General features: G+C 33.9%; 2 protein-coding genes across 3 annotated transcripts in view; one reads left to right on the top strand and one right to left on the bottom strand.

Moving 5' to 3' along the window:
• Positions 1-23095, bottom strand: part of LOC134651346 (organic cation transporter protein) — a 499346-nt gene that overhangs the window by 386615 nt on the left and 89636 nt on the right. The window lies entirely within an intron of this gene.
• The window catches only part of LOC134651338 (organic cation transporter protein-like), a 56670-nt gene that overhangs the window by 1051 nt on the left and 32524 nt on the right, over positions 1-23095 (top strand). Inside the window, exon 1 of one of the 2 annotated variants that reach the window (XM_063506413.1) lies at positions 18665-18853. The exons of the other annotated variant lie outside the window; for it this stretch is intronic. Within the exon in view, the coding sequence (XP_063362483.1) occupies positions 18784-18853 (70 nt within the window). The 5' untranslated portion in view covers positions 18665-18783. Of the gene's footprint in view, positions 1-18664; positions 18854-23095 lie in introns of those variants that run through there. 2 annotated transcript variants of the gene reach the window in all.

Raw genomic sequence — 23095 nt, forward strand, 5'->3', positions numbered from 1 at the left:
CCGTAACTTGTGTGGTGTATTACATTGCGGGCCGAATTATTTTGTATGGTTAAAATTTTCAATGCATTTCTAAGTAAAATCTATCTCAATATACTTTTTAGGTCCTATGCTAACCACCTTTTAAATATTCGCCCGTATTGGATTTACACACTGTATTGCGGAATGTAGGTAGGTTAGGTACGGCACGCGCGGGACCCGTGCGGCGTTCGGTTTGGATACTAAATTTATTATAGGTACTTTAAATGAAGTAAACCAGTAGAACCAGTATTTTGAGAATAAACATAAACTAAAGACATTAAAGTCAAAAGATAAAGTACTTTCAATAGTTTCAATCTTACTTTGTCGGTATTTTAACAGCAGACTAGCACGTGCGTAGTTGTTTAATAAGCGTCTAAGCACTATAAATTTTATTATGTTATGTGTGATAGAGCTATGTACAGTCAAGGTATTAAAATATAGACACGAACAACGTGCCAAAAATATGTACACACTACCTTAATGTATGGGCAATAAGATCGTGTATATAACATATTTTTGACGCTTTGACCGTGTCGATATTTAATAACGTGACGTACCTATATAATATAGCATGTAGCAATAATGAATTTTCAATTAGTGGAAGTGGAACTACTAGGATGGGTATAAATGCGCAGAATCGTAATTAAAAATATAAGACCTTTGCCCTGTTTATCAAAAACTTGTAACTTGTAATACAAGTGGAAGTCCCTTTCTAACAAAAGTTGTCAAAAAGGGACTTTCACTTGTATTACAAGTTACAAGCTTTTGATAAACAGGGCACTTGTTTGAAACTGTTATACTTAGTTTATTTGCTTTGCTTTATATGTGTATGGAAGTTTTTCTATGTGTTTAGTGTTACCAATATCACCATTTATAAGTACTGCTATTTTGAAAATAATTATTTTTTACAAAAAAATTGTCAAACATTAGGTATAGTAAGGAATTTATAGTTGGTCAAACCAATTTGTCACTAAATAAGAACAAAAAAAAATCATACCTACTCATCCTTTTCTTCTGGGTGCTAGTACTAGTGTAAGACAAAGATATTATGATACTCTCTGTCTATGTTTGAATGAGACAGTCCTTTGACAAACTATAATTTCGTTCGTTCTCACAGTGACAATCAATATGAAAGTCACAAGGGACCTCATACTATAGTCACTGTGACAAGTTACAAAATTATACTGAAATTAAATTCCTTAATTGTACATAAAGTACCTAATAATAACTTAGGTAGGTAGTAGTATGTATTAGTTGGTAGAGGGTAAACTGGATTATTTATTTAAACTGGGTCGCCGGTGCTGCCCTTTCTCCCTTATTTTACAATTTTATATAAAGAAGTAAGTAGGAATGTATGTAAAGTTGTAAAGAATTATGTAGGTAAGTAAGGTGAGTTCGGGTAAATTTCGGACGTTTTTAGGTGGGTTAAGATGATGTTGGATTTGATTTTTTTTCTCGGCTTGTGGATAGGGTATGGACATGATTCAATTACAGAATTGATAATAATGAAATGCTCTATACAATAGAATTTTATTATCTTTCTAGACGTCATAATGAGCGTGTAATGATTGTTTAAATATAGGAAACAAAATAAATTGACAGCATTCTTTTTTTACCTGGTGGTGTAAGAACGGACGGGCCTATAAGTTCGGTCCTATTGCCGGTATCATAGAGTTTACTATTGCAAAATAACCGGTATTACCCACTGATTAATATATAGAAGAATTGGCCTAGGAGTAATTCGGGCTATCATATGCGACCCGATTTTTATTTTTTTGCATTTTTTCTGTCCGATCTTACACCATGCGCTAAATTTTCAAGAAATTATGGTTGCCAAACTTTAGATGTGGAGTCAATGAACCCGTGTAGGGTCAATGAACCACGTGGGTTCATTGACACCATAAGCGCGTTAGGTTGAAAAAAGGTGATGAAAGAGGATTTAAGGATAAAATAATATGAAAGTGGAGGAATGAATACGACCATTTTTAATCAGTCTGCGTTATTACTATTTATAATAATGGAAACATATTTGTTTAAGAATAAGAGATCAATTAAGTATGTGGCGTTACTTAGTTAAGTGTAGCGATCAATACAAGATGATTTGGGAGCTTTATTGTGACTTAATATCTTCTATTAATCATATTTACCTAATACTTAATTTAATCAGATATAATGGTGACACGAATAAAGTTTGAGCATCCCTGAGAAAATAAGATCGGATGATTAGCATCCGATATTTTACCACTTCGGATAAGACCGGATCTCGGCCTACAGGCATCGTATCAAAATTCCAAATATACAGATTTGTCACAAATATAGGACCGAACTTATAGGCCCGTCCATTCTTACACCACCAGGTAAAAAAAGAATGCTGTCAATTTATTTTGTTTCCTATATTTAAACACTCATTACACGCTCATTATGACGTCTAGAAAGATAATAAAATTCTATTATATAGAGCATTTCATTATTTTCAATTCTGTAATTGAATCATGTGAATCATGTCCATACCCTATCCACAAGCTTTTGTAAGACAACGGGTTTTTAAATATTGGCAACTGTTCCTAAGATAAGTGACGCGGCATCAAAAAAAAAAAAACTCAATGGCAAGTCCGATTTAATTTAGCTTTCTCTCTTCATGAGTATCAAAGTATTAGGGCTCAACTTACAGAAAATTAGGCAAGCCTGTGTGAATCGAGTTCTATGGACGCCCACTGTTTTCGTTATTTGATACTAGCTTTTGCCCGCGACTTCGTCTGCGTGGAATAAGTAATTTAGGTACCTTACTTTTTAGACAAATCTGCTTTTTATTCATCCTTCTTTTCATCCCCAAATTGGTGCACTCTATAAATTTCCATCCCATTTTTAGGGTTCCGTAGCCAAATGGAAAAAAACGGAACCCTTATAGATTCGTCATGTCTGTCTGTCTGTCTGTCTGTCCGTCTGTCCGTCTGTCCGTCTGTCCGTCTGTCCGTCTGTCCGTCTGTCTGTCCGTCCGTATGTCACAGCCACTTTTCTCCGAAACTATAAGAACTATACTGTTGAAACTTGGTAAGTAGATGTATTCTGTCAACTGCATTAAGATTTTCACACAAAAATAGAAAAAAACAATACAATTTTGGGGTTCCCCATACTTCGAACTGAAACTCAAAAATTTTTTTTTCATCAAACCCATACGTGTGGGGTATCTATGGATAGGTCTTCAAAAATGATATAGAGGTTCCTAATATCATTTTTTTCTAAACTGAATAGTTTGCGCGAGAGACACTTCCAAAGTGGTAAAATGTGTGTCTCCCCCCTGTAACTTCTAAAATAAGAGAATGATAAAACTAAAAAAAATATATGATGTACATTACCATGTAAACTTCCACCGAAAATTGGTTTGAACGAGATCTAGTAAGTAGTTTTTTTTTATACGTCATAAATCGCCTAAATACGGAACCCTTCATGGGCGAGTCCGACTCGCACTTGGCCGCTTTTTTATGATTTCGGGCATAAAAACTATTCTATATCCCTCCCCACACCCACAGCTCATACTATTCGCATACTAAGTTTCATCTAAATCGGTTCAGCGGTTATTGATTTCCCATACAAAGTTCCAAACCCCGTTTCACCCCCTTGAGGGGTGAGTTCTGGGATAAAAAGTAGGTATCCTATGTCCTTTCCCGGAACTCAAAGTGTCTCTATGCCCAACTAAATCGGTTCAGCGGTTTAAGCGTGAAGAGGTAACACAGACATGCGCGTTTTCCCAGGGATAAGACCTAGCTACTTCTATCGATTTTTCTCCCCCGAAAACCCGCCGCATATAGCAAATTTCATCGAAATCGTTAGAGCCGTTTCCGAGATCCCTTTGTAGTTTTAAAGTAATCTCCAAGCTCAGACAATCTGATACCCTTCACGATAACTATCAAGGCGTCAGAAGCATTTGTTACCATCGCTCACCACGCTCACATAATAATGCATTCAAGTGTGACTTCAGTGCCTTTCCCAGACTAAGAACCGTGGTTAAACTGATCAAGGCTGGGTTTCCTTGATAGCTAGTATTTAGTCTAATGGTCAATAGGTACTTTGTAGAATCATTCATACTAGCAAGAGAATTATTAAACAATATATATAATACCTACATACCTACTTGCAAAGGAATTTGCGTGAAGAATCAACCGCAGTAATAACCGCTTATAGTAGTTTATGCAACAGTGATATAATAAGGGTTCTTAAAATTCAAGGGTCGAAGTTAAAAAAGACCCGAGAATTTTAAGAACCAATTATGAGCTGTTGCATACATTACTTTTTCTATGACAGCTGCAGCAAAAAAAAAAAAAAAAGAGTTATTATTAAAAAAAAAGAGTTATTATTAAAAAAAAGAGTTATTATTAAAAAAAAAGAGTTATTATTTAAAAAAAAAAAGAGTTATTATTGTAAATGAAAACATACCTCTTTCAATCAAGATGATCGGAACTTGTATCTTTAAAAAAAATAAAGCAGTTGTATTATACTCATAAGATGACTGCTAGCAGTCATCTTATGAGCCTATAGACAAATCATTCAAATGACATTGCTTTAGATATCACTGTCAGTCATTTAATTGACACATTTAAGTGCTGGAGTAGAAAAAGTAATTTATACATTATCCTGTTAAGAAATGTACCTATATTATATTATGTATATACTGGATTGCGATTTGACTCGTCATTCCTAAACTTTTGACATGACCATCATATTATTATTAAGTACTTGGTATGTACTTAATTATTTTCAACAAGATAATTTTATAGTTACCTACGCACATCATTTTTTATAATAATGATAACAACCGGCTGTTAAAGCTAAATAAATCAAATACTTAATAAACCTTGTACTTTTGTCTCACGGTATTGAAGATAGGTCACCGTACTGTCAAAACTGCCATTCACGGTTCAGCAGTCGACTTTCGAATAACCATAATGTTTAACCTAACCATAACGTTTAATCCAGGTTAGTCCATAAATTTATTTAATCTGACATAAATACTATCTTCCTACTAATACACTATAATAATTTTAGGGTTTACTTACGTATTTTTAATAATTTTGACCGCGTTGAGTAAATAAGTTTTTATGTTCAATTGGTATTGGTACTATTTATTGTTGATCATTATGATTATGCTAATTGTGTTTAATAAAGGATCTGTGCTAAAATTAAAAACAACGAACTTTGATAAATACGATCACTTTTATATAACTACACTCTTTAATTTAAAAAAATCTCAGCGTTATGCATATGCATTAGATATCCTACATATTAAACTTGTTTATTTCATTGACTTTCTTAACGCGTTGATTAAACTCAGGCAATGAATATGATGACAATGATCATCATGATCAATGATAGATCTATATATTTAAATATAATTTAAAAATAAATACCGATATGTTTTCTCTTAACAAAACTGTAATACCAACAATAATAATTGAAGAACCAATTTATCTACCAATGAGATGACAAAAGGAATCAGTGGTTCCGTTCTTTATATTATATAATTTGCATGCTCTCTTTCTAATCGAGAACGAAATGAGACCAAATTGTAGAGTTCGGATAATACTGCCCCAGGGCTGCTTTAGCATCGATGAGATACGGAACAGGAAATTGTAAAGTTTGTCACCAAAAATAACACCCGGAAACATAATGTTGTGAAAGGTAGACAACTGGCAGGGTACCTATATTTACCGACAGATTTAATGCCACACGAATTAATGAAGGTTGCTAAAAAATAAGTCACGAGCTCGATGGAAAAACTTGTTCATCAGCAATGGGTGCCAGCGTTGGAACCTTAATTATTATGCAAAGGTTTTAGGATATTTTTGATGAATGGACCAGCATATAATAACATATTACCTTTTTATGATAAACGGATCCATATCTCAGATATTATTCATAAGGTGTGGTTCTACTTTAAGGCTGACACAGGTACGGCGTGAGAATATTGATGATCTACGCATCTTTTTGCACTTCTTTAAGTACTTACATCGAGTTTGATTTGAAGATTTGAACTCAATGTTAGACTTTGTCAGTAATTGCTAGGTACATGTAAAATATAGGTACACATGTGTTTAGGGTTACAGGCTCCGTAGACAACATGCCAATCGCTATCGCTCCGTAGCGAACGAAACGCAACTGTCACTGTCACACTAATATGGAAGAGTGATAGAGAGACACAAAGCGATTCGATAGCGAAGCGCAAGCGATTGTCAGGCTGGCCGCCAGGCTAGGCCATGAAATGGACATTAGATTTGCGTTTTATCTAGTCATGGACGAATTTCTCCGTTTTTCCGTCCTGTTTTCGATAAATTCGTAATATTACTGTATCCGATAACTATATCAAAGAGCATGTCACATGAGGTAACTGGATCGGATCATTGTCTGCCAAGAATCTTTTAATAAGGTGTGGACGTGGACGCCTATGTGCAATGTGCAATGGTATGGCCGTCAGCATTAAGGTACTTCAGAAATACAGTTTAAAGACCAAGAAAAACCTGCTTAATAAATGCATGGACATTCCATGCAGCAGCGAGCGTTTACAAATTCTAAATAAAAAGGCATTGAGTACATTTTACCTAATCGAAGGCACCTTTATTACAAACACTTCCGGTCAACCTAATACGTTTATCCTCTAGAGTCTAGTTAATATACCCCTTTTGCATGATATTATACATAATAAATACAGTGTGTAAATCCAATACGGGCGAATATTTAAAAGGTGGTTAGCATAGGACCTAAAAAGTATATTGAGATAGATTTTACTTAGAAATGCATTGAAAATTTTAACCATACAAAATAATTCGGCCCGCAATGTAATACACCACACAAGTTACGGAATACGAGCTTTTTAAAGTAACTGTCAACGCTTGTTGGCAGTTACTATAAAAAGCTCGTATCTAGTAATGTCATGTCATCTTCTGTTTCTTAATGTTTGCAGTACATTGCTGCTCGGTACATGTGGAAAAAATTAATCACGGGGTCATAATTAAGTGTAACTTAAAAAAACATTTTAATTAATGATAAGACGGGTAAATTCTATATCTGGTTTAATTTATTGCCCGTATTAGACTTACACACTGTATAATACGAGTTACAAATTTCGACAATACATATTCCGATGAAGTAAATGTTTTGTAAAAATGCTAGAAAAACTCAAACCCAAATTACTTTAGCATTTTATGTTTAATGTAGTTTAGTATTGAATTATAAAATATCACATCTGGATAAATCATTGCCCAGTAAATCAGTCAATCAGTCATCCATGATAAATGTTTCACGCGTGTTAATAAATACAAGTAAGTATACCTACACACACAAACACCGACGGTACGAGACCATCCATGTGTATCATATGAATATGATTGATACGTGAACAATTTCAACGTAGGTATATTAACTTAAAAATATATATAAATATATAAAAATAATTCATTTTTATGTGTTTGTTAATGTTAGTCTTAGTGATGCTTAATATTAATGTTTTCATTGTGAGGTAATGGGCGTAGCGAGTATCATTAAATCATAAAAATATATTGCGCTTGCACGGGATAAATACATATTAGATAGGTATAGGTTCCTAATAAAGAGTTTTATTATTTACTACTTGAAGCAAAAACGAACTGCCCTCTTGTTAGACAAATAACTAACTGTTAAGTTCAAATAAATGTTAATTCAATACGGCAATAATAACGAACAATGGCTTGCCATTTTTATTATTTTTGGCTCGAGTTGTACAAACCGAAGGCCCATTCGGCATACAACCGCGTTTGAAAATAAAATAAAATTGCTCAAATTTATACTTATTTCAAAACCAATAAATACATGAATAAATAAAATGGATTAAGTACCTATTATAACTTGACTTATAGCTTAATATAATAAATTGAGACATAAACATCGTAGTTCACATGGAAATAATTAATTAAATAAAAAATAATGGCTAAAACATACATATAAATAGAGGCTACGGTACAGTATGGCGGTCTTCAAAATGGATTGTATAGGTTTTTATTTTTTTAAAAGGTCGGCAACGCGCATGTAACATCTCTGGAGTTGTAGGCATCCATAGGCGGGCCATAAAAAAACCGTAAGTACTCGTATCCTTATTTGTGGGCAAATTTGATGGAAAATACAACTAAAGTCAAGAATATAGATTATTAACACGTATTTGTTTCACAAGACAATTGTAGGGCAACAAAAATTATACGTGATCTAGATACATGGAGGTCAATTGTTTTTACAGACTCGTGATGGGATTTAATTATGTGCGATGTTCCATTAGGTAAGATCTTTCAAAAACACAATGTAACTTGTTTATGCAAAGCTAAATATAATCTGTACGCAATTTCAAACATATTCTCGTATTATATTTATAAAATTCTAATTCGATGCGGTCAATAATGTGAACCACTCGGGCATTTAAATCTGCGTCAATCCAATGTCACACGCGTGTAGTATCTAATGCTAAACGCGTAATTGTGCAATGCTGCGAGGGACGGTGTTGTGTCCATCTGATATATGTACTAGAAAATTACCTATTGGCCAGCAGTGCACAGAGTGAAAAATTAGCTTAAAGTCTGACATCTCCCAAATAACTGAATAAAAGTATGAAATATATCTATATAGTATCTTCGACTATAAAATTACCGCGATTCTTTTTGAACCAATCGCAATATCATACACCAACCAAATGGCGTCCTGCTTTTATAATTTTTCAATCTTTTTTTTATATATTACTTACATTTTATTTGTCATTCTGTGTCTAATCTAAGTAGAAAGTAAAATGTGTTTTAGAGTACGTTATACGATTTAGCGTATTCATGCAAAGCACGCTTGGCAAAGGGTTGACTAAATTATGTAATCTGGTTTGTTAGGCGCTGTTTCATCAAAGCCCAAAATGCTGGCACGTTACATGAATTATTTAGCCTCTACCTATTGTTAATTTACATGCCAGTCTCCATTACATCTACTTTAAGTTACTATTTATAATAAAATATTCTCCAATCTGTTTTTCAACTAGGTACGCGTTCTACTAGATACATGACATACCTCACATACCTACAATCCATCACTCAATAAGAACTGTGATTAAGATAAACAAATTGATGGTTCTAGAGTGGCCAAGGAATCAAATTAGATAGACCGATAATACATTTATTTCAACTAATGATATAAGGTGCATTAGGGTAACTTCGAAAGCGGGCGGGTTATTTAGAAATTCACTAATATCTACTCAACCAATGAATAAAGCACATCATATTTAATTTGGAAACGCTTTTGCTACTGCAACTTGCTTGCTGTTGCTACTGTAAAAAGTGGTTCTGCTTAGTTTCGGAGATATTTGCAATTGTATGCGGGATAGTATCAAAATTACCCCGCGTTTGAAGTTACCCCAATACACCTTATTTATAAATCTTTATCTGTTACTCATAAATAAATATTTTTTTCTAGACATAAAACGATTTCCTTTCTGCAGGGTTCACCTTGGAACCTAATCTCTCAAAGCTAAATTCGCTAATATATTACCATAATGTTATACTAAGCCTGCCTTTACGCGTTAATTTATATTCAAACCGAATACATGAGAATGCGTTTTAAAATCCGATCTATTCGTCTCTGTATAAGACTCGAGTTTTATTAGATAAGAGTTTAGCACTTCGAATCATCTATGGTACAATTTTTGTATGAAGCTACTTGGTACACCTTAGGGCTTAGTAGTAGCAATTTAGATTGAATGTTGAAACAATAAGTATAAGAAGTATTAGAACTTTAGCCACAGTAACTGAATTAGACTGAGCTAAAATTACTGGTGACATCAAACAAAAGTTACTTAAATTAAACTTGTTAGTCTATGTTGACTAATGTAATTATATCTATAATATTTAGATAAAATAAATCTGCCAACTTGGAGTTTTACCCATTTAGCAAATAATGATTATGCAGAAGTTTATATTTCATCAGATGAAGTTGTTTATTATGCCACTGCGGTTAATTAATTACTCAATTAAAATCATCATGGATATCGTTATTATTTAGATCGATGTCACCTAATTCCAATCGAGGGCGCCTAATTTTTAGTAATTCTATGAAGGTTGTCTAAATTGCATGAAGCATGCCTTGATTAGCAAATCAAGCGAATATAGTTGACAAAAAGCTGATTTACTAAAATATTTAAGTACCTACCGAATTTTATAGACGCAGCGGCAGGCATCATTGACAAAAGCGCAAGAAATAGTATCTTCTGCTTCCGAAACTTATGAGTTATCTGTATGGAATCCCGAGATCCGAGATTTGGGACTTTGAAAAAAATAGCAATATTTAGGTAATTAGTTACTTAATTCAAACAAATTTCTCCATTTATTTATTTTTTCCGAAAAACTATTCCTCGTTTAATTAAACATGAAAAGATTTTTTTCCCTGAAAACCCATTTATACCTATTTAAAATTTTATTGAAATACATGTAGAAATAGGATGTAGATTACAATTTCGTATACCTAAGACGTTTTTGACCACGCAAATGTTTAATATTAGGTAGGCACTTTCTCGTTTAAAAGTATAGAATAATAAAATGGGTCTCTATTGTTTCCCAAAAAGTTTTAAGTCATAATGTATTGTTTTCCCGGATTTTTGTTAGTCATAAATGTCATAATTAATTTGGTTCAGAAACGCGTCACTTTTCAGGATTGTCATAAAACAAACCTAACCTTACCTAAATAACATATCTATAGCATAACCTTACGAGAATCCAGAAAAATTAACGGTTTCAGTTTTAGGACTAATGATAATTTATTATTATTTATTAAATACATTTACACGGCATAACAGCATGTGCCAATGCACCGAGTAATAAGACTTATAGATACTTAGTCATTACAAGTCAAATGCAAGTACTGGGAAGCCTTTCATCCATCATCTCACAAAACCTCAGACACTCCCGGCACACATTCGCGGCACATAATATGACAATGATAACATTATGACTTAAACTTTATGGGAAACAAGGGGACCCTAACAAAATTATTACACGCATATTATGGTTGATCGATGTAGCACGCCTTCTGGTTATATCGTTAAGATAGATAAACAAAAAATACTTTAAGTAACAAATCAACTACAATCGCTATAGTCATGACCTAAACATTACGAAATAAATTCATCACTGTTTATAGCAGTAAAAAAAATCGTTTATTCAGATGAAATAAACCCTAACATACATATTTTTTTTCTTCTGCCAAACTGCAGGACAGTTTGTTGGCAGAGGGAACTCCCTTAAAACATAGATGGGTAAACTTAGCTAATTGCCTAATTCATTGTTAACAGTACATCTTATTGCTTATGGTGGGAACTTTAATTTAATTTTGTCTAATAGAAACATTTTCATTTTAAATTTAAACACCCTGAATGATTTACATTCCCTTATATCTTACGGTATTTCGTTATACAATTTTGGGATCAAGTACTTCCTACATCTTTTTCCATAATAATTTTTACCACAAGACGGAACCTCTAACATTTTTTTACTGATTGTAGTATTAGCAGTACGTACCTAAGTAATGTAAGTATATGATAATCTACACAGAGAAATATCTGCGTGAACTCTCTCATGGGGGTTTTCCCTGCGACTTACAAGCCGGTTTTAAGGAAGACAAAAGCTTTGAATAAGTTATTTTACCGGGAATAAAGGTGGAATAATTTATCTTTTAAATATATTATTAACGACGACGGTCTGCGATAAAACATGCCTCTTCTTTGGTGATTAGTTGAATAAAAAAAACTGTTATCTTATTTTAATCTATCATAATATTAACCTACTTTATTTGACGGCAGGTACTACCTACCTATAAAATTACATATAAATACTACTATAATAGCATGTACCTCCTACTACAGGTCTATCATTTCACCTTAGTTTCAGTCTGATTGCCCCGATTTGTCCCACACATCCCTCTGTAAAATTGGTAAGCATTTTAGCAGATTGGGTAATAATACTAATAATCGAATTGACATTTAGTGTCTCTGATTTTAAAAACGGAGATTAATTATAAATTATAAAATATCGTTTAACTTAATTATTACAGGTAGGTATGCAAATAGAAAAGACTTTGTGCTCAGTCTACAGCCACAACAACTTAATTTGCCGAGTAATTAGACACCTTGTGGGCGGTTGATTGCTGCAAATATAAATTTACTAAGAAATATATTAAAATAGGTATTTAAACGTAAACAAGCACATACTGCTCGCCCTTAGAGTTGGTCAAAGGCGCCTAGCCTTTCAAAAATAGCATACACCAGATAATTTTGGACCAGTACTGCCGTGGTCGGGTGCTCTAGTGGTCAGGACGTTAGCCGCTTTTTTAAGCTGATGACGCGGGTTCGATTCACGCCTCTGCCACCGGCGGACTTGGTCACTTTTTCTTTAGTGTATGATATCTATTTCAATTTATAAAAGGAAGGCCTGATCTAACCATTTGTTATTGTTTTGATACTACCTTGAAGATTGCATGCGAAATGTAATGAAAGTTGTGCGTGATAGCGCACCAATCAACGAGATGAGGGTCAAGGTCATATCAAAGTCGTATCAAAACAAGATCAAAAATATAACAAACTGTTAAAATGGAATAGGTGTTTGTTCAGTTTATTTTATAAATTCGCGGACCATTTCAGGTAGCAGCAATATTCCTGTAGGGCGCTAGAGTCGGACCAAGCTGACTTTGTATGGCATTTGTATTGACAAAGTGTGGGAATGTCATCATAAATGCCAAATAACTATGAAAATATGACGTCTATAATGACTATCCACATTTTGTTTCATCTAAGACGGGGTAGAGTTAGTTTAGACGGACGCTACGCTGTTTTGAACCCGAGACCAAGAACTGTGCTTGCTGCAGTGTGCTGCGGTAACTGTAGAAGTGACATCTGTAGTTTTACGTCAATTAATTCTTCTTTATGACCTCCATTAATAAAAACTAGAATCCACGTATTATCAATAGTATTATAGTAGACTGACAGTGATTAATATAGTAGTTTATGCAACAGTGATATAATAAGGGTTCTTAAAATTCAAGGGTCGAAGTTACAAAACGAGACGTAGTCGAGTTTTGTAAAAAAAGACGCGAGAATTTTAAGAACCAATTATGAGCTGTTGCATACATTACTTTTTCTATGACAGCTGCACCCGACACAAAACAGTTGAGACTAAGAAAATGGGTTACTTTGTATGAATTATTATGCACACAGCAAAACATAGAAAAAAAAGAAAAAAAAAGTTATTATTGTAAATGAAAACTTACCTCTTTCAATCAAGATGATCGGAAGTTGTATCTTTAAAAAAAATAAAGCAGTTGTATTATACTTATAAGATGACTGCTAGCAGTCACCTTATGAGCCTATAGACAAATCATTCAAATGACATGGCTTTAGATATCACTGTCAGTCATTTAATTGACACATTTAAGTGCTGGAGTAGAAAAAGTACATTATAAACCTTCAGTTCCATTACTTACCTACGTCAAGAGGCATCAACGTCAACCTACCACAGTAATTGTTATCATACATTACCAAGTATTACCAGCCCAGTGTCGCGAAAATAAAATATACTGTCCATAAGTATTTATGAAGTATAATTTACGTTTGCAATTACTATTTTAATGCTAACTGTTAGTGTATTTAAACGTGTGATTGAACGCATAACAATGTGTTCGTCATGGGGATCGGGGTAAACTGTTTTTCATGGTACATATTTAATATATATTTATTTAAACTTTATTGCAAAAAATACAAAAATAATGTACAAATGACAGACATAATGCCTAATGGCATTCTCTACCAGTCAACCACATATTGATTAAATTATCTAATACTTATGCACTTGGATGCATTCACGCTTGACAAAAAACCGGCAGCACTGATAACGTAAATTAAATTTTAATTAAATTGGTTGTATCTTAATTTAGGCACCCGACGCAAATATTTGAAAGCTCCTTGCGTTTTATAATAGCAACATGTTTTCTTCCAATTCATTCACTTACATTTTGTGTAGCCAATAAGGCATCTTTAGATCATACATAATTTATGTTTAAGCTACGTAAATATTTTACTATCGGCCAATGCATAAGCGTGTATCTAACCGTCTAAAGAAAATACAATTCCAAATGTATTTTAATTACATGAGTGCAGTGCAGAGTCGGTACCTACAGTAACGCATCTGACGTCTAATAATCTAGAATTAGGAAGATTAAAATGACAGCCATTAATACTTTATACAATACTTTATGTTGACACAGAGGTTGTACAAATGTACACCCGCAATATGGTACAGCCGCAAAATTGCATGGTCACTTTATGAATGAATTCATTCAATTTTGTATCTCGCTGTACATTTTTTTTATAATCGTTTTGAATACATACACAATAAGTTTAAGTTTTATGCTTCAGGTACCGATTAGTTTTATACTTCATTATTAATATTGTCATGAAATTAAATGAAATGAAATGTATTTATTTGTCAGAATATGGTACACTGATGTGATCTTAAATTAGAATGAATGCAAGTTCTACCGTGAGTACTACCGTGTATTCTACCGTGAAGTCGGTGTACAAATATTGATACTCATATGTCATATTTAAATATTTACTAAAAAGAAGATAACATAATACCTACTTAATTTGTTTATCAATTTACTAACTCTCTATTACTCATGAGTACAATTTGCCTGTAAGAATATTATAGCAATTTCTATGATACAAGTTTTCTAAGTCCATATTTTGTAAAATACCTATGCAATGCAGCGCCGTTTGCAATTTTCCGTGGCATTTTGGTCGAATTAGTTCTTTAATGTAGGTAACTCGCGTGGGGCTCCTTATTATACGACGTATTTCATTAAAAACACCTTTAAAAATTCTTGAAATCGGTTGACATACTAAATTATAAAAAAAAACAACATACACACACAGGTCGCGTGAATTATAATAGTTAGCCAATATGCCGAAAGATGTCCTTTTCACTGTTATACTTAGTATATACTTCTGGTTAAAAGTTAAAAGCCTTTCGTGTTACATGAGATATTTGAAAGTTTGTACGGAACCCTCGGTGCGGGAGTTGAACGGACTCACTTGTTTTCTACAATCTACATTTTATTTTGTTAACCTGAACCTGATCGCATAACGTACGGATTATGAAAGTATGGATAATGCCCGTAATCATAGGCGGGTCTGGCATGTTCCTCCTCGACGTCCAGTGGCATGTCTACATTGTCTACAGAGGCATTTTTCACAAAATCAGTTACCCCATCAAACGTAGCGTGGAACAAATCCGAAAGAGTATACTTGCCAAGACTTTTTAAGAGTTTAACTTTAAGATCATTAAAAATTGATTTTAAATACGTCAATCCTTGCAACGCGAGTTCTTCTATCGCCTCTCTGAACTGATATCTAAAAGCGTAAGCAAGTGATCCTAGTTGGTCTAAATCTTTTGTATGGAGATCTTCTGCCGCCTCGCCGATGGTGTCTTTATAGTCATCAGAGTCCTGAGTCCTCAGGAATCTACTGACAACCGAGGTGACTGGGCCCGGTTTTGAAGTAGACGCGGCGTAGCACTGGAGAACTACGCTTGTTATAGTGACTGTGAGAAGGATTAGCCGGTTCATCTGAAAATGATAATATACATGTACAAGAGACATATCTAAGTATGCTAAGGACTAAGATATGGCTTATTAAACTATAAAATATTTATGTAGATAGGTATAATAAGGAAAAATAAAAATGTAAATAATGGGTTTAAATTAATCTGATTCAACACTTTAAGATTGTTTACAACATAATAAGAACGAAATAATAAAGAAATAAATACTTACATTTATTTGATTTTTGAGTGTTTCTGCTTAACTTAATTATCTCTTCTGGCGCACAAATAACACTGGTGGGTCAAAACGGAATGGTGGTGTTTTATACAATTTAGTGTACATTATTAAGCTGTTCACATTATCGTAATTAGGTACATGAATGAATCATTAAAATGCATTACAGTTCATGACTAATTAATAATTTTGACTATTCATCAGTTGATGACCCTTTTACGTACTACTTAACTTTAACTTGTATTAACGAATGTGTACTATATAAATAATCAGTGCTCGGAATAGGTAGTGCCTATTTACCTAAACTTCAGATGAGGACCTAACTAAGAGTGGTTACAACCACCAAAAAATATTATTTATTAATATTGTTCGCGGGATTTCCCGGGATTCATAAGAGTACCTAATCGACATATAATCAGACTCGGCGTCAAATTATTAGTAAAATTCAATAGTTTAATTCAGAAAAATGCGTATCGTGACATATAACGTACTGTGTAGAAAATCGATCAAAAATGTAATGTGTATGTGTGTAACGAGGTAATTGAAATAAAAATTTCGGGCTCATTTTGATGTTCGACGACGGCCACTTACGAGGTCGACTTTTAAGTTTTCAACGTAACCATTCAAACTATCGGCATTAAACAATTGCATTTAGTTAATAATTTGACCCCGAGTCTGAGTATATGTCGATTAGGTACTCTTATGAAACCCGGGAAATCCCGCGAACAATAATAATAAATAATATTTTTTGGTGGTTGTAACCACTCTTAGTTAGGTCCTCCTCTGAAGTTTAGGTAAATAGGCACTACCTATTCCGAGCACTGTATAATGAAAGCTTGAGGGCCTATTATAATTAAATAGAAATAAGTAGTAGAAAGTACAATTTTATACCATTTGGAGTTGAAACTCTATATAGGTCATGGTCCATGGGTTCCCAACGCTCACAAGTTTTTCTCAGAAATCGCGAAGCGTCTGGTTGCCGTAACATGGTGACCGAAGAGCTGGCGGCTTCCTCGCACAACGTATCAGCATTGCGATACAACGAGGAAATGCCGACAGCATCCTTGGTACATTGCCTCAAGGGCCTATTTTAGATTTAAGCTAGTTATTAATTTAGTTTAGTATTTGTCAATACTACAGAGGTACTACGATTAGTAACCTCTGTATATTTACTTAACCTGTCGAATCCCACGATATGACGTCACCCATAAGCGTTCTGGCTCATATATGAGCCACTGGGAGCTAACAGATGTAAAAAAAATGGTTTCTCCTATTACGAGCCCCGATGCAAATTAGTTCGTCTAGTTCCACACAACAATTCTGTTTATTCTAATAAATTTTACACATGAACATAAAATTACCCAGTAATGGGAACCATAATAGTAATGTTTAATCTAATTTATTTTGATCGTAGGTATATTAAAATTGCATGAAATTATTATTTTTGTACAAACGCGAAAACCTCAAAAACCGGCCAAGTGCGAGTCGGACTCGCGCACGGAGGGTTCCACACCATCAACAAAAAATAGAGCAAAACAAGCAAAAAAACGGTCACCCGTCCAAGTACTGACCCCGCCCGACGTTGCTTAACTTCGGTCAAAAATCACGTTTGTTGTACGGGAGCCCACTTAAATCTTTATTTTATTCTGTTTTTAGTATTTGTTGTTATAGCGGCAACAGAAATACATCACCTGTGAAAATTTCAACTGTCTAGCTATCACGGTTCGTGAGATACAGCCTGGTGACAGACGGACGGACGGACGGACGGACAGCGGAGTCTTAGTAATAGGGTCCCGTTTTTATTTTTACCCTTTGGGTACGGAACCCTAAAAATGGTCTGACTAGACGAAAACATTATGCATCGGGGCTCGTAGTTAGAATCATTCATAGACATTTTGTAATTGGTATTATATAAACTTTGTACGTATCTAGTAATTATGGAAGCAAATATGTATTTAAAATATAAATCATAATCTCCTATAGTGGTAAATGTGAGTAAAAAAACGGTTCATGCAGTTTCAAAGGAGACGGTCAATTAAGATCTATAACGATGACCACGATCTAATGGTTATTATTAACTCTAATTAATCATTTCAAACGTATCATTGTAACGATTCCTTTAATTCGACCGACTAGGTACCACAAAAATATTACTAGATTACTGATGTATAGTTGACACATAATAATATACCTACATAATTTTATCTTATTCGTGGTTTTAAAATTGATGCACTTGGAAACTTGTGTCTTAATTTGTGTGTGTTTAGACATGCCATCGCTTTGACGATAGGTGACCATTATATTATTTTCTGCATTTCTCCAGCATAATTTTCAACGGCTTTATATAAATTGCATCATATTCTTGACCTTGTTCAGTTTCTTAAAAGTATTATAGCGATCAAGTTTATATTTATTGCTCTCATTAAGACATGTTTACTTATTCCAAGCCTTAATGATTCAGTAAAGTGAATTTAAGTGCAATTTCTTTTATTTGTGCTTTTTATCTCTCGTCTCGTCTCGCGATGCGTTGTTAAGCTTGCTGAAATGCGAGATAAGGAGAGATGTGTTGTGACAATGAGTGTAATGAGATAATCGGTTCTCCTTGTATGTGATTTCCACGGAGTGTGGCAATGGTCCGGCGGAGCGCGAGAGCCGGCCGCCGGCGCGCGCGCCGCCCCGGTGTCAGTCTAATCTATCAGCTCGAAGCGGTTCGGTGCTATACCAGATAAATAACACTTCGCGCGGGATATTTAAAAAAAAAAAAAAATTCAAATATTCTAATTTTCCTAAAGTGAAAACTAAGGATCAACGTAAACGTGTACTGTTGTGTAACCAATAATTAAACATAAATATTTACAATTTAGTAGTAACGTGAAAAACTGAAACTTACCTATGGGCGAAGTAAAAGTTAACAGCTTTCCGGACATAATGAGAAAGTGTTTCAAAATGGGTATTTTTAAAAGTAAGTAAAAAAATAGTATTTTGTATGTCTTTATAATTTCAACATTCCGGGTAGGTACTCGTAAGGTAATCGATAGTAATCGATATTAACAAAAATGTTATTTCAGTTTTTCTGTCTATTGAGTGAGCGAAAATATGAACGGTGTTTGTACAACGATGTAATATTATTCTACTCAATTTGAAAATGACGACCAAACGTGAATTGACAACACGGTCCTTTTTACGACATACCGATACCGGAACCACGATAAAATAGAAACGTTATAAACATTGCGTATTGCCTGCGTTCGATATAGATACCTACGGTAAAGTATTTTCTTGAAACATATTAAAATAGAATAGAATAGAATAGTTTATTTGTGTAAATAAAGGGTATAAATTGATGTTACATAATATTGTTTCCAATCCTTAATTTACCATAATACATGGCGTACAAATATTCTTAAATTATGTACTATCTAATATTAAACTTCCATTAAAATGTCACGTTAAAAAATAATAAATTACAATCAATAATAAAATCATAAATTGACAATATCATTTAAGATTACAGTTTGTCTGGTATAAAAATGTACAATCATTATAAAACATAGATCTGTAGCCTATAATTTACATAATGTCAAAAACTCATCAATTGAATAATAACAGCTCTCTATCAAATGTTCAAACAAGTGCCTTAAAATCGTCAGTAAAAGTATTGAATAATTGTATTGCCATGCAATGCACGTTTTTCCTGCTCAGTGAAAGGTTTGTCCTGGGCATGTATAGGCTGGTGTACTTAATAAATAAAATAGCACTTCCTCTTCCTCTGCAATGCATCAATGTGCAAGTGGATCGGCCGATCCCGGGGTTATCTCCATAATATATACGCAAAATGATTTGATGTCATATAGACATATTAGTTTGTGATTATCACAATAATTAACTGAGTGATTAACAGTCAGTATCAAAAGTGACAATTCACGATAATCACACCATATTCTATACAGACAAGTACGAGTCGGACTCGCCCACCGAGGGTTCCGTACAAATTTAACTTATTAATTTTTTATTTTTTACAAATTTATATTTTTTCATGTAGGTAGGTACTTGGGCGTTTTTTTTTTGTTGTCCCCTACACTTTTTTCAAATTTGGGATCTTTTATGTTATTTCTACTCAGAATCACGAGCTCTTTCTATCCTAATAGGAGAAAAAAAGTGTCCCAAAATTTCCATACATTTTTCGATCTTTGCATTCCGCGACCGCCATACAAAGTCTATGAGAAATGGTGACGTAATGGAAATAAAAACCTTAGGACACTTTTTTTCTCCTATTAGGATAGAAAGAGCTCGTGATTCTGAGTAGAAATAACATAAAAAATCCCAAATTTGAAAAAAAAGTGTAGGGGACAACAAAAAAAAAACGCCCACTTGTAGTGTAAGACGATATTACTTGCCAAATCTCATAGTTCTAGGACAACGGGAAGTAAGTACTTGTCCTAGAACTTATGAACTAAGTATCATTACTATCAATTTTAATTCCTTTGTATCGAAATATACCTACGTTTTTGGCGGAATGGCCGTGTTTTTTTTACGTTAATTTAGAAGTTTGATTTTTTCACAGCTTCAAGGGACAGTAGACCTGAGTTTATGGTTTACATTTCAACGCGTTCCCGAGATAAACGGTCTTGACAGACAGACGGATTGACGGACGGACAACAAAGTGATCCTATAAGGGTTCCGTTATTTCCATTTGAGGTACAAAACCCTAAAAATCAGTAATGATTTTCTATTCATTCATGATATCTCAATTACTTAACTAAAAGTGCGGTTTATGCAAAGCGTGGAGTTTGCTATTTAGGTACCATCCATGTCACGATGCCGACAAATAAATATACTTATTAGGGAAAACTATTTGTTTTACACTCGAATAGCTAATGACGAAAAATATGACAATGGCTTTGAATAATAAACATATTTTTACATAATTTTAACATTGAAGCATGGATACTATAAAAGAGGCAGAATGTATTCAGTAGCTATAGTTTGTCAAAGGACTGTCTCATTTCAAATATAGACAGAGATAATCATACCATCTTTGTCTTATACTAGTACTAGCACCCAAAAGAAAAGGATGAGTGTAGTTTTTTTGGTTCTTATTTACTGACAAATTGGTTTGACCAACTATAAATTTGAATGTAAAGAGTCTTTTCACTCGTGAATAACAGGCGTTTTTTAAAAAGTTTTGCAAGAAAAATATGTACATGACGTCACATACTTCACTGATTAAACTGTGGTTTCGAAGGATAAGTCTGTGTTTGTTATTTTCCCGATTTCTCAATGACAGCTACTACAGTCAGCCTCAAAAGTAGCGTATTGAAACTGCGCATCAAAAGTAATAGGTATATTTGATTCTCAATAACTTAACAAAAAGAGATCGAGCAATTAGACTGTGATATATATTTTTTGAAAAAAGTAATCCAGGGTGGAAGATACTTTTGACGGGTTGTTTCATCCGCTACTTTTGATGCTGACTTTACCATATCAGTATGGGAAATATTTTATATTTGTAACGGTCTAGGTAAATATTTCCTGATCCGATGGAAGGGTCCTGTAGGCTTAGCATGAGTTACGAGTATCATCGCAATAGTATCTCGTGCGCGAGATAGACGATACCTGTTATTTTTGCGTATTGTCACGGTGGACTCGTGCTAATCCTGCTGGAAAAAAAAAATAAAGGGATCACTTATTGTGACTTGGATATTTTTAAATATGTAATTGCTCTCGAAAATCACGATTTGGTGAAGCGAAATTGCTAATGGAGATCAATTCTGTTTTGATAAATATTAAATGCAACAAAGATTCGGCAGCTATACATATCGATGAAAAGTGGTTCTGAAAGAAACTTTACACTCTGATATTACACAGAAACCATGTTTTTTATATCAGCCACTAAAATGACATTTAATACAATATTCAACCCACCAAGCCATTGCCCGGCTGTACTACCAAACATGTCTAAAGATGCGTACTCAAAACAATAGAAAAAAAGTAGACCTATTTATAAAGCAATACAATATCTTCTTTATCAAAAATAAAGAAATCTCGCGTACGTATTTATTTTTCGCACAACAAATCAAACTAATTGGAAATTTCAATTCTCTAGTCGAGCGGGCCCCGCGACGCGACGAGCGAGGGGCGAGGGGCACAATCTGCGCGTCGCATGCATCGGTGCAGCGCCACAATGATCCTCATACCTTTCATTTCCATGTATGTTTTCAGCTCGGAATAACCTTTTCATTGTAAAATATTACGCTTTACCGAGCAGTTGTGTTTCCACAACCTTGGATTTATTCGTTACTGTTCCTAGCAAAGGAACATTGCAAACTAAGTTTTCTCAATTGATTGTCAGATATACATCTCCACGTTAACCTTAAGTATGCGTCAAATAAGAGCTGAAAAAACTAAATTTTCACACATATCAACATACAATTATCACTCTCGAAATCATAACTCTCGTAAACATCGACTGTTTAGGTTACAGCGTAGGTATGTCGTCAAAATCGGCACAACTTACTCTACTTCTACTATACTTAATCAACGACCCATTTACCTCTTCTTTTTCAGTGTAAAAAAATCCCCGTTATCGTGTTTTAATTAGAAATTCTCAAATATCGTAAGTTACCGATAAGTTAAATATGTAGCACGCCAGCACGTTTGGCTACGTGTTAATGACTCCCAAGATTACCCAACTGAATGATTAAAACAATAAAACTCGCGAGGTTTTCTATTTCGGTCTTTATTTTAACACTGTCATAGAACATGCATTGCAACATGGCAATTACCATCGTCCTTCGTTTGTGGGAAATTATATCTGTACGTACTTAGTGGCGAGGCGATGCATTTCGGTGTGCAATTCTTCAGTGCTTGCTCAATATGCAATAATGGTTGCATAGAAAGGCGATTAGACCATAGATCTTGTGAATATTACACAATATACAGGGCATTATTCTCTTGAAACTATATTTGCGCGGTTAAAGTTTTACGAGGAATAAATGCGATAGTACTTTTACTTCATTTACTAATTCTAATATCATAAGGAATTGGCTAGAAGTATTAATAAACAAATACACTGCAATTAAGTCAGCATCGTGTTACATAACCTCGGGGTTACATTATGATTATTAATTAAAATGGTACTTTCGCGTATTAATAAGCTTAAAAAAATTCTCTGACGTTTCTAGTACCTACTAATTATAGTAGA

Source organism: Cydia amplana, chromosome 10 (assembly GCF_948474715.1).
Source record: "Cydia amplana chromosome 10, ilCydAmpl1.1, whole genome shotgun sequence".
NCBI lineage: Eukaryota > Metazoa > Arthropoda > Insecta > Lepidoptera > Tortricidae > Cydia > Cydia amplana.